The 15,363-nt window shown below is 40.5% G+C and overlaps 1 protein-coding gene across 1 annotated transcript in view; it reads right to left on the bottom strand.

Moving 5' to 3' along the window:
• The window catches only part of USP3 (ubiquitin specific peptidase 3), a 102,333-nt gene extending 88,989 nt beyond the window's left edge, over positions 1–13,344 (bottom strand). Inside the window, exon 1 of the mRNA XM_036247288.1 lies at positions 13,111–13,344. Coding sequence (XP_036103181.1) covers positions 13,111–13,201 — 91 coding nt within the window. The 5' untranslated portion in view covers positions 13,202–13,344. The remainder of the gene's footprint in view (positions 1–13,110) is intronic.
• Positions 13,345–15,363: the final 2,019 nt, after the last annotated feature.

Below are 15,363 nucleotides of genomic sequence, written 5' to 3'. Positions count from 1 at the left end.
ATGGATGTTTCTCTCTCTCCCTCCCACTCTATCTGAACAAAAATGGAAAAATGTCCTCGGGTGCGGATAAAAAACAAAAACAGATCCTTGAAGAAAACCCCTAGTCTGACAGAATCATTTCAAAAAGAACTCGGAAGAAACAGAAACAATGCAAGGAGCAAAAAAATCTTTAAAACAAACTAACTTGAAAACCCTGGAGTAATAAGGATGATACTGCAAAACAACAGCAACAAAATGTACGAAAAAGCAATGGTGAACCCTGGCGGGTGTGGCTCCACGGTTAGTGTGTCAGCCCAAGCACCAAAGGGCCGTGGGTTAGATTGCCAGTCAAGCAAGGTACCTGGATTGCAGTTTCAACCCCCTGCTACAGATCGGATGCTTGTAGAAGGCAACAATAGATGTGTCTCTCTCAGATGGATCTCTCTCTCTCTCTCTCTCTCTCTCTCTCTCTCTCCTTCTCCCTCTCCCCCTCTCTCCCTCCCTTTCATTCTCTCTTTAAAAATCAATGGAAAAACTATAATCAGGTGAAGATTAACGGAAAAAAATGAGAAAAAGTTCTTTAAAATTAAAAATATGATTATCAAAATTCAACAGAAGGGTGGAAGAAAAATATCAAGGAAATATCTCAGAACTAGAATCAAAAAGCAGAATATGTAGGAAGCAACCAATGGATGTGTGTCTACCTCACATGGATCTCTCTCCCTCCCTCCTTCCCTTTCACTCTTTCTTAAAAAAAAAAAAAATGATCCATGGAAAAAATATCCTCTAGTGAGGATTAACAACAACAAAAAATGAGAAAAAGCTCTTGAAAATTAAAAATATGATTATCACCCTGGCAAGTTTGGTTCAGTGGTTAGAGTGTCAGCCTGCAGACCAAAGAGTCTCAAGTTCAATTCCAGCCAAGGACACGTACCTCAGTTGTAGTTCGGTCCCCAGCCCTGGTTGGGATCGTGCAGGAGGCAACTAATCGATGTTTCTATCTCTTTCTCTCTCTCCCTCTCACTCTCGCTCTCTCTCTCTTCCTCTCTCTCCCTCCCACCCAACATTCAATTAATAGCAGTTCCAGGAATAAAAAGTACAAATTAGATGTTAAGTACAGGTGAATGAGTGTGCTATCAAACCTACAGATTGAAAAGTCCCTTGAGTATCCTACACAATAAAGGAAAACTACCCATGCCAAGACACGTCATTTTGAAATTTCAGAAAACCAAAGACAAAAGAATATCCTAAAAGCTTCCAGGAAAAATACAGTATATTTGTATTTTATATATGTATTTATACACACACACACACATACACACACACAAATTATGAAGAAATAGTAATCAGAAAGCCTTCACACTGAAGCCTATAAATAAAAGAACAATGCTCTCATTATTCTAAAAGAAAAGTATTTTCTAATAGTCTACAGTCAGCCAAGCAATTAAGTGTAGAGGTAGAATAAAAGTATCAGACTTTGCCCTGGCCAGTCTTGCTCAGTGGTTAGAGCACTTTGCTCTGGCCAGTTTGGCTCAGTGGTTAGAGCGTCAGCCTGCAGATCTCAGGATCTCAGGATCGAGTCCCCATCAAGGAGTCATAGAGGAGGCAACCAGTCAATATGTCTCTTTCTCTCTCTCCCTCTCTCCCTCCCTCCCTTCCATCTAAAAATCAATGGGAAAATATCCTCCGGTGAGGATTAACAAAAAAAAAGTATCAGACTTGCCTGAAGTCAAAAAGTAACCTCCAGTGAGAAGAGAGCTCAATGATGTACTCCAACAAAACAGTTTAATAAACTAAGAAAGAGAAAGACAAGGGATCTAATACAAGAGAATAGCAAGGGAATCACACGATAAGAACTTTCCAGGAGGCTAGAGAACAACCAGTTCAAATAGGAGCAACAGGGCTCTGGAAAAGAGGTCTTCAGAAAAACAAAACAAAAACAGTGCTAAAAGATTATCTACATGTTTAAGTGCTTGGAAAATAATATTCATAGACATTTAGCAGACGTATAGGTACACTAGGGAGAAAACATGTAGAAGGTTAACTAAGCAGTTTTTTTAAGGCAATTATTTACTCAAGGAAAAATAAGAATGAAAAGTAATCATCACATTAACCAGAACTTGTAATCAAATTACACTGAGAAATGGAGAAGGGGCAGAAGGAAGGGTGGTGCAACCACAAATGTCCCACTTACCATAGCAAGATGTCAAGGGATAATGCCTACAATTGATAAATTAAGAAATAACAGTGTATTACTTAGAAATATGCAGGTAAATATGAGAAAGAAAGCTACGTAGAGCATAAAGTGATTGTGGATAGTGGGACTGAGGAAGATGTCTGTTCTATTTTAAAACTTTTGATACTATCACTTATTGTTTATATGTATTACTTTTTGAAAGCATGAATACATCTTTAAAGGTAAACTGATATAATAATCATATCATTTCATGAGAATACCTAAACCATTATCTTTCTTTTAAAAGTATGTCTAAAATCCACTATGTGACATAAAAATTACAATAGCAGTTTATCATTTGGGGCCAATTCCCTATATACTACAAGGCTAATTTGCAGAGCTAATGGTATGTGTCCTCTGTTAGAGAATGTAATTTCAAAGCTGGCCAAAATTGTCATCTATATGTTAACAGATCCAGATACCTACAGAGCCAGAAAAGAGAGGGCATCTGGTCCTGCTGACTTCCCACATAGAGGCAAATTCTGATTCATAAGGCTGGTTCCTCACTGGTTCAAACACTTTATTTTGAAATGAATTTCTGAAATCAGTTTTCAACATCAAATGAAAACAACATATAGGAACAATGTATATGAAACTACATATTCTCAAAAACTGTAATGCAGTAAACAAATTTGTTATTATTTGTTCTGTCACTCAGACTTGTTCAGACCTAGTTTGGAGAAAAACACGTAATGACGCTATTATGCTGTATCTACTCTACAAGTTTTCAGCTAAATACTGGACCTGTGCCCCTACCTCCAAATGAGGGGAAAGGGTAGTGGGGAGAAGGATTAAAACTACTAAAGCCAAAGCAGATTACAAAATCAGAGTCAAAATGGGCCACTTTTGCCTTTGGAAGACCAGACACAAATAACTACAGAAAAAATTACCAGTTTACAATGTTTTGAAAATAACTTTTCCTATGAAGCTGATTATGTGGAGAATAAACACAAAAGCCATGAATCACTTAAGAAAAATTCTAACATCAATATTTTCATTTATTTAATATAGCAAGATCCGATGCAACCCCACGCTTATGCTAACAACCTGAGTAAACAAAGCCAAGGTTAAACAGTAGTGGGATCTTCAAAATAAATTAATCAAGTCATAAATGTAAGCACCACAAAACTATTATTTCAAAATAATAACAAGCATATGCAATATAAGAAAACATTTTTATGTATGTTTTTATAAGCAGCACTCCCTCCCATAAACAAATAAAATAATTAAGAGGTTTAGGAACTTCTTATTATCAGACTTTACTCAGAGAAAAATGTGTTTTAATCTGCACTGTACAATTCTCTTCCTAGTTTTTTGTGATTACATAATAAAACAGTGCTAAAGTACAAAGGGGGTAGGATTATCACATGTGTATTTACTGGTGTGCTGGGAAACTCTTTATTCTTTTAAAAATTGATTTTATGAAGAAGTGGTAAATACATACATATACATATATGTGTATATATAAAAACATATAAATGTATGTGTGTGTGTGTATATATATATGTATATATATACAACAACTGGGCACAGACTTATACTCTGCTTAAAGGGTTAGATACCCAACAGTACGAAAAATAGACACCTGCAAACTCCAATTGCTATTCTAAATATTTAACAAAAACCAAGAGCTGGAATTTTATTATTTATTTATTTAATTTTTCTTTATTGATTTTTTTAGAGAGGAAGGGAGAGGGAGAGAGAGAAAGAAATATTGATGTTAGAGCTGCCTTCTGCCTGCCCCCCACTGGGGATTTGGCCCACAACCTGGGCATGTGCCCTGACCGGTAATCGAACTGGTGACCTCTTGGTGCATGGATCAATGCTCAACCACTGAGCCACACCGGCCAGACTTTTTGTTGTTGTTGTTTTGAGCTGGAATTTTTTTAATAACCAATAGGCACAATTTTAAAATTTGACACACATTTCCCCAAGAATCTCTATTAATTATTCAAAGGAAAAAAAAAACAACACAAAAGCCAGAAAAAATATTTTTTATATGAGGCTCTAAAAAGACTATATACAAATAACATGCTTGAACTAACTGAAATGAAATGATACAGTTAAGCTCTCAGAATTACATTCCCATGGCATGGCCATGGCCGAGTGGTTCAGTTGGTTGGACTGTCGTACTGTACACCAAAAAGGTTCTAAGATCAAACCCTGGTCAGGGCGAGTATGTGAGGCAACCAATCAATGTTTCTCACACTGATGTTTAGATCTCTTCCTCCCTCCCTCCCTCCCTCCCTCAAATGGGTGAGGATTAAAAAAATAATAAATTATCATGGCATGAATATTGAGTGCTGGCAGTTACTATACAGACATAAGGTAAAGCTTGAGTACTTATTTGTTGCGGAGCAATTTCTCCAATGTTAGCATATCTATTAACTTTCAGAATAACTCAGGTGGAAACTAGTTAAGCTCCATTAAGTAAAGGACATTTTACTGTATGACACTGATATATATACATATATGTTAGTAATCAATAATATATGTCAACCACCGAGTTTTTAAGTTATATAGAAGTTTTTTTAAAAAAAATATTATATCAGAACATTTCTCTAACATGTTATCTATCAATTATCCCAGGGAAACATTCTATCACAAAAATTTGTTTCCTAAAAATTTCAGAATTATCTTCACAACTTTGATCAAGATAGTACAATCCCAATATTATGTAACAAATGTTCAAAACAAAGGAATGGACAATAATCTATTTTTTAAAAAAGAAAACTTGAACATGGTAAGGACAAAGATTCAAAGAAGCTAAAACAATAAGTGCACCATCTCATAATCAATTAAATTACACCTGCAGGAAGAGCAGTTAATCACCAGTTTGTTGGTCCTGGCGATGAGACAGTACAAGAACAGTCCATAAAATTAAAATTAAGAGACTTCTGAGTGGGTCAAGGATAAACAGGCAAGCAGATTTCTACAAGGCTGTCTTAATCCCAGCTAGAACAAAGAAAATATCAGGACAGAACATCTACTCAAAATGGAAAACAGCCCACTGGTAGAGAGCTCTTCAATTGTAAAGCTGAGCATAAAGTCCAGATAAAATCCACTTGGTTGCAATATCTTTTCAGAGATACAAGCTAGTTCCCTAAAAATAAACTCCCAATTCCCTCCTCAAAAAGGTCTTACAAATTTTAATTAGCTAGCATTTATTTAACTGTGAAGAATTTAGCTAACACAAACAACTAATAAAAAACTAATATAACTATAAACTTCACTTTTCAATGTCTAAGTTTAACTTCAATAGTTTTCAAAATCTAAAATTGCCTAAGTTCCTCTGCATTTTATACATCTGTAAATAGCACACATATACCTACTTTTCAGTGTATCTTAAGAAGAGAAAGAAATGTGTTTTAAGCTTGGCAGACTAAAGACTATAATTAACTCTTACAAGAAAGACAATTGGAAAATCTTAGAACATAACTAAATGGAACCAACAAAGTATACTGCCTAAAAACAAAGATTCCAATAACCTCTGAGCTACCAGAGGCAAAAACTAAATCCAGTATCTTAAGATTTTCTTCCTCCCTACAACAAATCACCTCCAAGAAGAATCCCCTCTACTTCACAAAATGAAAAAAATGGGAGGGGGCAACTTCAAGAACAGAAGTACATTTTAAAAATAACCAAAAGCTAACTGCATATTATCCACAGCTGTGCTGAGAAGACTAGTTTATTATATTTGAAGTAATGTTAATAGCCCACAAAAAAATATCTGAACTGAAAGAAGACACTGAAAAACAGTTTTCTACTAATTGTACTACCAATTTTGTCCCAACTTGCCTGCACTTTATCAATAAACAGGGGAAGGAAGAGTTCCTCAAATGCAGAATTTAAATAAATTCTTTTCAAAATGTGAAATGTATTTTATTTTATTTTAATTTTTTAAATCCTCATCCAAGAATATTTTTCCATTGATTTTTTTTTTTTTTTTTTAGCTAGAGTGGGAGGGAGGGAGAGGGACAGAGAGAACATCAATGTGAGAAAGACATCGATTGGTTGCCTCCCCCATGACCCCAATCAGGGCTGTGAATTGAACCCGAAACCAAGATACACGCCCTTGACGGGAACTGAACCCACAACTCTTCAGTCCAAGGACTAACACTCCAACCACTGAGCCAAACCAGCCAGGGCCAAAATGTGAAATTTAAAATGTATTTTTACGTCAAGACTCTTCAAAGGAATAATTTCGAATATGTTTCCAAACACTTTATTTTATTTTTTAATATTTTTTCTTTATTGATTTTAGAGAGAGAGGAAAGGGGAGAAAGACAGAGACATCGATGAGAGAGAACATCCACTGGCCACCGCCTGCATGCCCACTGGGGACTGGGCCTACAACCTGGGCATGTGCCCTGACCCAGAATCCAACAGGAGACCTCTTGGTGCATGGGTCAACACTCAACCAGTGAGCTACACCAGCCAGGCTGTTTCCAAACACTTTAAACCCTTTAAATTATCAAGCATTCAGTTACTGGATGACAAAATGAAGACAAACTAAAAGTATGAATGGCATTTGAATTTAAGTTTGGGGCTCTATCTACTACTTTCCCCCTCCCCCAAAGCATCTTAAGCAACTCTCTTAATCTGTCTCAGTTTCACAATCTATAAAACAGGAAAAACTACAAGGACGGGTAGTTAATTAAATTAGGAATAAATGCTAGCAAACTGCTTTGAAGTTATTTTATGCTGTTCTCAGTTCTCCTCCTACTCAGTAAAACTAAGAGAACATCTGGAATTACTATAGATACAAACATCTGCAGACTCACAGCAGTTAAAAGATGATCTCTATTTACAAGCTTCTAAGCCAAAGTTCATTCAACAACCCCAAAAGATTTCAGGATACAGTTGCAAAGAACAACTTTTAGGTAAATTTCCTTTCAATCTAAAAGATATCTCCTCTTACCTACATTCTCAAAACGGGTTATTACAAATTGCAGAACATCTTGAGTAGTCTTGGCACAAAACAATTCTAGGTAAGATGAACAAGCTGTTACTGTTGTTAATGCTATTTTCAGCATTCTAAAATGTCAATCAAGGTAAGCTTTATCACGAATACACCCTCCAAAAAGTACTAGTCCCTGCTGAGAATCGAAGTACTTCCTTCTAAGCCATCTGTCTAGGAAAGCTCTATTAAAACACCTAGAATGCAGTTGCTCTCAGTCTAAAGGAGCTATAAATAAATATAAAACACTAAAACACATTAAACCGTATACATTTTCCACCTCAAACCCAAGTCTATTCTGATGCCTAGGATGAACACAAAACCCTTAGGCAGGTTGGTCGGAAACTGTAGCTTAATCAAAGGAGGCTAATTTTTTTTTTCCCCCAAAGAAGAAAAATATATAAAATGGCTCAAGAAGAGGGGGAAAGCTTAAAAAGAAAAAACAAAGCAGGTTAGGAGGAAATGTACATGTAAATTACTCCCTGATGGAAGAAAGACTCAATTAAATTTTAAAACAGGAATTTAAATTACTCAGTGAGCTACAAACTCAATTACTCACTGTTCTGCTTACTGAGCTACAAACACTATAAAAATGTAAGTATCTCTAAATCTAATTTGAAGGATCCAAAATCAATCTATTATATTCTAGTAAAGAAGGAAGTTGCATACTTTTCAACGAGGAAAATGTAGGATGTTCTCAGAGGCTAAGGCTAATGCTATAAAAGCAAAGAATAATGAGAATGAATTATTTTGAGAATAAAGGAGTAACAGGAAAATGAAACAAAGAGTTCAAACTCTCCCCTCAACCCCATTCTTTCTTCTGCTTAGGTCATGAAGAATATTCTTTGTATATTACTAAATAGACTACTTAGAAAATAACTTCTAATCAATGTGTCAAAACTTTTTTACAACAGCAAAATACTAAACTCAATCCCTAGACTGCAGCCTCCTCAAACACACACGTAGCACATTCTAAATTCCAGCTCTTTCACATCTACTACTAATTATTTAGAGACTATGGAAACATGGCAAGGCTGCCTTAAGGTTCTGGGGGTGGCAGTGGGGGAGGAATACTACTGCCAGAAAAACTAGAAAGACAATTACATTTGACTCAAGCTTACAAATATTACCTTAAAAAGTTTAAATTCTTCAGAAAAGTAAATAAAATTAAAGTATTAATCTTTAGAATTAATGTGAAAAAAGTATCACCTGTCCAATGATTTTTAACTGCCTCATTCACATTCAACACAACGTCCACCTGCCCCTCTATAAACAAAGAATGTCAAAAGAATACAAATTCAATGTGGTAACAACACTGCAGATGGTCACATGCTCACAATCCAAAGTGTACAGACTAAAATACTGGGAGTGAGAAAGTATTCTAGGGCAAGCTCACTTAACTTTGCATTTATTTTCAACAAAAAGTTAAATAAAGACCATTCCAGCCATGATCTAAATGGAAGAATATTTCTTCATTCTTTAAGCACATATTTATAGTCTTATTATGTGCTAGGCACTTAATAAATACTTCACAGAGTGTTAATAAAAAGCAGTAAATGCTTTTGACCGAAGGAATAAATGATCCTATCTAGAAAATTTAGTCTACTGAGAATACAAGAGTCCTCTTTAGATGTAGGTTGTAAGAGAAATCTGACACAAAATAACTCATCACTCCATCAAGATGATTTCTCACCTTTGTCACAAATCACAAATTTATTACCACTGACAAGGACTCAATAATCAGTATCTCATCCTATTACATGATCTTCAAAAATAGGGATTATCTCCAATATCCACCCAAACCTGCTGAACAATTTACTTGATCTACACCTTACTTTTCTTGAGTAATGTGGGGGGGAGTGTATACTGAAAACCTATAAAGAAGCATACACAACTCTTTGAAAAATTAATCAGGAAAAATTTCTGATGCCTGTCCTATTATAACATTTCCAATTTAATTGGCTAACCCAAACCCCTGGAGTTCACGTGCTTGGTCTTCAGCCTTCCTTAGTTATTAAGAACAGTTGTGGATAGAGCATTTTTTTTTTTTAACAATTTGTGTTCCCTCCCCACCCCGGGTATTGTGCCACTGGTTCAACTCTTCTATTCACAGAAATAAGAAATACCCAAGCCTCCAGCGTCTGAATGTAACATCTGGTATGTGCACACAACAAAAAGCTTGAGAGAATGTCCTAGTTTTTATTTAAAACTTTTTCATTTAAAATGGGAATGCCTTTAGCAAAGATTAGACATAAATCAGCTTTTACCTTATTAGGAGTTAGCTATTTTCAACATTTACCTTAAACCACAACATGGATTTATCTTCTAACCAGTTAGCTTCCTGTCTCTCCCCAACTAGATTAGACTAACTTTCTTGAAAGCAAAGGACTATTAGACCCCATAATCTGTTGCCCAGCTAATATATTTCAAAAGCTCTGTGGGTCTCCACAAACGTAAGCGTTGCTAGCCTTAACACTTTAAGGATTTCCCTAATACTTGAAAGCTATTTTGGTAAGAGCAGGTGTCCTTAGCTGTTACTATAGTTGTATACCAGTAGGTTCTTATAGTGTGGTCCTGGACTCCTGAGAGGTTCCAAGACCCTTTCAGGGGCACATGAGGTCAAACAATTCTCATAAATAATATTAAAAAGTTACTTTTATTTTTTACCCTAATTCTCTCACAAATATTCAGTGGAGTTTTCCAGAGACTACATGATGTGTGATATAACCAGAGACTGACTACAAAAGCAGATATGAAAATCCAGCTGTCTTCTATTAAACTAGACAACAGTTGCAAAAATATAAAATAATGCCACTCTTCTCACTAAATTTTGTTTTGAAAAGATATTTTATGGAAACTATTATTTATGTTAACAGGTAATGGATTTATTATTGTTATTTGTGATTTAATAAATACATATTTAAAATTTTTGTTTTAATTTCTAGTACAGCAATTATCAATAGACATAAGCCATACAAAGACTCTTTGGGTTCTCAGTAATTTTTAAATGTAAAGGGGTCCTGAGGACAAAGTTTGAGAACAGCTATAGTACACAATTGCACACATAACCTACCACACAGTGCCTTCCACAGATAAGAAGCTCAAGTTAATTCTGAAGTATAATTACTTCTTAGACCCCCTAATCTTGTTGAGTAATATATCTCCTTGGAAAGCATAATTCAGCATGAACCCAATCTGTCCTAGGTCCTACTTAAGGGGCTTTAGATATTTAGGTATTCAGAGTCCTCTTGATAAAGATGTTCTGACATATAATACCTCCTACTACTTGAAAAGTATATAGAAGTTTCTTAACATTTTTCACAAAAATTGCCTTGTTCATCCTAACAGCAACCTATGAAGTATTACCCTTTTTACAGATGACATCATGAAACTGATGCTTAAAGGAAACAGAACTACTTGTCCAAGGATGTACTGCTAGCTAATAGGGCCTAAGGATGTTCGTCTTTTGCAATTGCTTGGCTCCCTTAAAGCTGTTTCACTGCAGTGTAATTCCAATGAAAACAGGGCAAGGACATTACTTTATTGTCCCAGTGCCAAAAGAGGGATTTTTTTGCTCCTTAATAAGAACATAATCAGACTCAATACCCAGTCACAGCATTATTCAACACATTGGCTACCCTTTTGGTTCCCTACCAAAAACCAAAAATAAGAAATTCAAGAATATACAATGCTCCAAGATGATGAATTAGTTAGTCTCACAGATAAGGACTCAGAGATTTACTAATCATTTAATCGCTGAAACAACAGGCAGGCAAGAACAAGATTGAGCTCAATACAATAACTCTAGATTATATCAATGAATAGATGCCAACAGGTTAAAATGAGAGGTCCACATGAACACGGTTCAATTCACAGAATATGGACAGAAGAAAAACCTCACATAAAGTTAAACTAGCATTATTGGTTCTACAAATTCAAGCTCATGACTATAACCATCCTTAAAAAGTAAGGTCAGAAATAAACTTTGTTGCAAGATGCAAAGGTGTCAGCCTAACCCCTAGACAGAAATCATCCCTGCCTTAGGACTAGAAATGTTCTTGTCATCAGCACAAGTCTGTTAGTTATGTTCTATTTTAACATAAGTTCCTCAAGAAATGACCAATTTTCTGCATCTCTTTTCCACAGTTAACTGGTCTCCCTGACAAAGGCAAGACCGACTCACGAGAGGGTATCTGCCACTTGCATATGCCCAGTGAGGCCATTTTAAAATTCTATGTGATTTTACCAGAAAAAAACAGAAGTGTGCTAACTGTCCACTTTGCATTCTTGTAGTTTATTTACAACACATGAGCAAGAGTAACTTCATTAGTCCTCATGAGGTATGCTTTTCCTCGTTTGGCCTTTTTTTTTTCCAAATCTCTTCTGGAAAAAAAATTAAGTTACAGTTATAGCATCACAGCTATAACTACAATTATAGCTAATGCACCAACAACCAATTTGTAAGGCAATTTGATACACCTTATTTGTTGTCTCATACTCCATACTCAACATTTACTATGAAAGAAACATTCGTATGTAAGAGCTACTTTATACATTTTTCTGCACCCTCATAAAAGAACTGCAATATTGCACTGTAAAACCAATTAACCGGTTAATTTTTACAGGTTTGATGTAGAAAACAATCTGACTTTACAAAGGCAAGCAAAGCATCAAACCTCTGAGAGCTCCAGGGAACCGGGGTTATTTCTATTCCTTATCCTAAAGTACATTTTTCTTTGTGGTTTACCTATGTTTTTCTCCAAGGACATAATCACCATATAAGAAGTAACCTGTCAAAAGTGTTAAGGCATCCACTAAACTACCTTCCCAGCTCCAGCCCATTACGGGAAATGTCACACAGTAAATCGTACTATCGTTGTTTCCCTATATTTCTTCAAATGAACTTAAGATTTTTGAAGGGTACCATTCAAATTTTACACTACAATCTAAGCTACTAGCATGGATCACCTCCAATCTAATAAACAAAGACTAGCGGCGGCACCAGGGCCCTACCAGGAAGTAATCAAAGCAGTGTGGCCGGTGCGATCCTAAATCGCTAGAGCAGACAATAAGAGGGCACTGGGGTTTCCAACGGGCCCCGCAGAAGGAGTTCATTTGCTTAAGCAATGCAAAAGCATTACATAAACCGAATAACGACTGTACAGCACATGAACTCGAATCCCAGAGCGATTTCAGACACCCAAAACATCTTAAAGGCAATCGAGCCGCCCCTCCAAAGCATCTGCTGGATCAGCCTCCTGAGCTTTTCAGGCTGCAGCTTGTTTTCAAACTTCAACCTCCCTGGATGATGGAAGACTCCGACTTCGGCCGCCGGAGTTCCGAGACCTCTCGCGGCTCGGAGCCCCGCCCGGCGTGGGTCGGGTTGCCTGAGCCTGTGGGCAAGCGAAGGGAAGCGGGGCCGGGGCAGGCGGCGAAGGGCCCCAGGGCACCCCGCTGCCCAGACAAAGCTGCACTGGTAGAGCGGCGTTTTACCAGTCTGGCCGAGGACGGGACGCAACTCGGGCACTCCTACACGTGCGACCGCCCTGTGGGGGCCGGACAACCGTCCCTACAGCCCCCGACCCGGCGACACGGGCGAGCACAGCCCCTGGGCGGGGCGGGGGCGCGAGCCGCGGGGCCAGGGTCCCGGCGCGTCGCTGCCTCCAGGCGCTCGTGGCCCCCGCGGGCTCCCGCCCCGCGCGGGCCTCTCCTTCGCCGGCTCGACCGTCGGGCCGGGGAAAACAAAGGAGCCGCTGCCGCTCCGCCCGCCGCGCCCGCCCGCGCCGGCCTCACCGTACCCCTCCCCAGCCGCCGGACCCGGCTCGCCCTCACCCCTCGCCGAGTCCGCGCGCCAGCCACCCCCGGCCCCTAGACGGCAGGCCCGGCGGAGCCGGGGCCTCGGGTGCGCGGCAGGGCCGCCTGGGGCCGCACTCACCGCTGCAGCACCAGGACGACGGGGAGCCGTTGGGGAACTTGGCTGAGTCCAGAGCGATGCAGACGCTGGAGCTGAGGTGCGGACACTCCATGGCCACTAGGCGAGCGGCGAGGAAGACCGAGGCTCCGGGTCTGGGCGAGGTGGGGGCGGAGGGACTTCGAAGGCTCCGTCTGGGGTCGCTCCTCGCTGGGCGCTCGGCCGACGGCGGCTGCGTCCCGAGCCCTTGCGTCAAAGAAAGCAAAGGCTTCCGGGCGCCGGGTTTTCTCGCCCGCCGTCTCCAGAAGCCCCGCTCCGGAGAACGTTGAACTCCAGGATCCGGATTCTGCCGTCACCTCTAAACTGGGGGCTTCCGTCTTCCCAGGCCGGCCACGCCCCTCCCTGGACAGGCCACGCCCCCGGGCCCAGCTCCGCCCTCGTCCACTCCCGCGGGTTGGGGTCCTGGAGCTCCCCCGCCAGTGTCCCAGAGTGAGGCTCCACTCCTACAGGACCTTATCAACCCTGCCGTCCCGGGCGGCCGCGGCTCACCTGGGTCCCTGGAAGGCTGAGGCGCCCGGCGGAGATACGCCGGTCCGGTCTGCTGCGTGAACCGCGGCCTGGCGAGCGCTCGCAGTCAGAAGACAGATCCTGCATGGCGGGTGGTGGTCTGACTACACCGTGGTACAAAAACTGGCCACACAGAAAGTGTTAAGGAGAAAATAAAAACCGCTCGAGTAGACAGGCACTATAGCCCCCGTTTAACACAGTAAGACACAAACTCAGAGGGGTTAAGAGCCTGCCCCCCGGTGGCCCAGCAGGCTGCAGAGGTGTCACAGCCGTATTGATTTAGTATTCTCCCTGCGGCAGGTGCGACACCGACCACCAGATTCTAGGTTCTGAACATTCTGAACACGTGGCCATTGCCAGCCACCTGGGTGCTGCGTGGCTGGACCCGCCGGGGCGCCCACGAACCTGAGTTCAAACCCTCTCGTAGCTCACCATGTGCGTTACCTCAAGCACGTGGTAGGACTTTCAGCCCTCACCCTTCACTGAAAGTTGGAGAGATCGCCCTAACCAGGGCTTGCCGAGCGCGAGGTCCCGGTAATCCGGAGATAAAAAGAGAAGGGATCTAACATTTGTTAAACACCTACTCCTGTCTCCTACCCCGGCACTTTATACACAATTACCTCATTTAAACCTCCCTGCCAGCTGCTGTAACCATCCTTTTTTTTTTTTTTTTTTTTTTAATGCGGGGAAACTGAGTCTGCCTGTAATTGGTGAAGGAGTAACGGGATAGGATCCTTCCACTCTAACCCCTCTGTCGGAAGTGGATAGGGAAAGCCGCCAGGGGCCGTCGGAGCAGGCGTTACACCTAAGCGAGCCTGTGTTCTCTCTGGGACACGGCCTTGAGGACCTCCGGGGCTACTACAAATATTGCCTCGAAGCTGGAGCTCCTTGTAAAACCCGGCGAAGGAATAGGAAGGCCAGGAAGCAAGCAGGAGGAGGAGGAGGAGGATGTGGCAATCCTGCGGCCTGGGCGAGAGGAGGAAGGAAGGTCAGGAAATGATTAACCGGGCAGGGCCGGGTAGTGGTTAGAGCAGGGCACCTCCCTGCAGAGTAGGCCTGGAGCTGCTCAGGGATGCCCTCTGAGCCACTTCGCAGCCTTGCCATCCCCCCAGCACCCCTTCACCCTCCCATCCCCCGGCTCCATTCAATTTCTGCCTAATGGTGTCTATTCACCTTGGGCATCTGTGCCCAGCTGTCCCCCAGTAGTATTTCCCATTCCTCAGTTAATACTCTTCTGTCGCTTTCCAAGTTTTGATTGCTGTTAGAGTAATCTTAGGTCTTGGGATTTTAAGTACAGCTATAGTCCTCCCAACCCCCCCCCCTTTTATTTTCTTTTCATCTGTAAAACTGGAAGAATAATACTTACCTGGCAAGGAAGATGTGCGAGTTTGTGTGAATTGCTACCACGTTGTAGGTAGCAAATAATTTATGGCTTTTAAAATTATAGCAGGTGAGAAACCAATTCCTAGTAAAGGGAAGGATAAATAAATCTGACTTTTGCTCAACTCTCCCAGCCCTCTCCTATCAACTGATTTTTTTTCCCCCAAGGCCTGGCTGGACCAACTTCTGTCTCCCTCTGGATACATACTCCATTTAGTATCCATATCCCCACATTTAGCCATAGAGGATGCCCTGACCCATGCCATCTTTCTTTCTTTTTTTTATAATCTTCACCCAAGGATATTTTTCCATTTATCTTCAGATAGTGTT

This window comes from Molossus molossus, unplaced genomic scaffold (assembly GCF_014108415.1).
Source record: "Molossus molossus isolate mMolMol1 unplaced genomic scaffold, mMolMol1.p scaffold_m16_p_1, whole genome shotgun sequence".
Taxonomy (NCBI): domain Eukaryota; kingdom Metazoa; phylum Chordata; class Mammalia; order Chiroptera; family Molossidae; genus Molossus; species Molossus molossus.
Note: the sequence above shows the minus strand (reverse complement) of the source record. Positions and strands in the feature narration are given on the sequence as shown.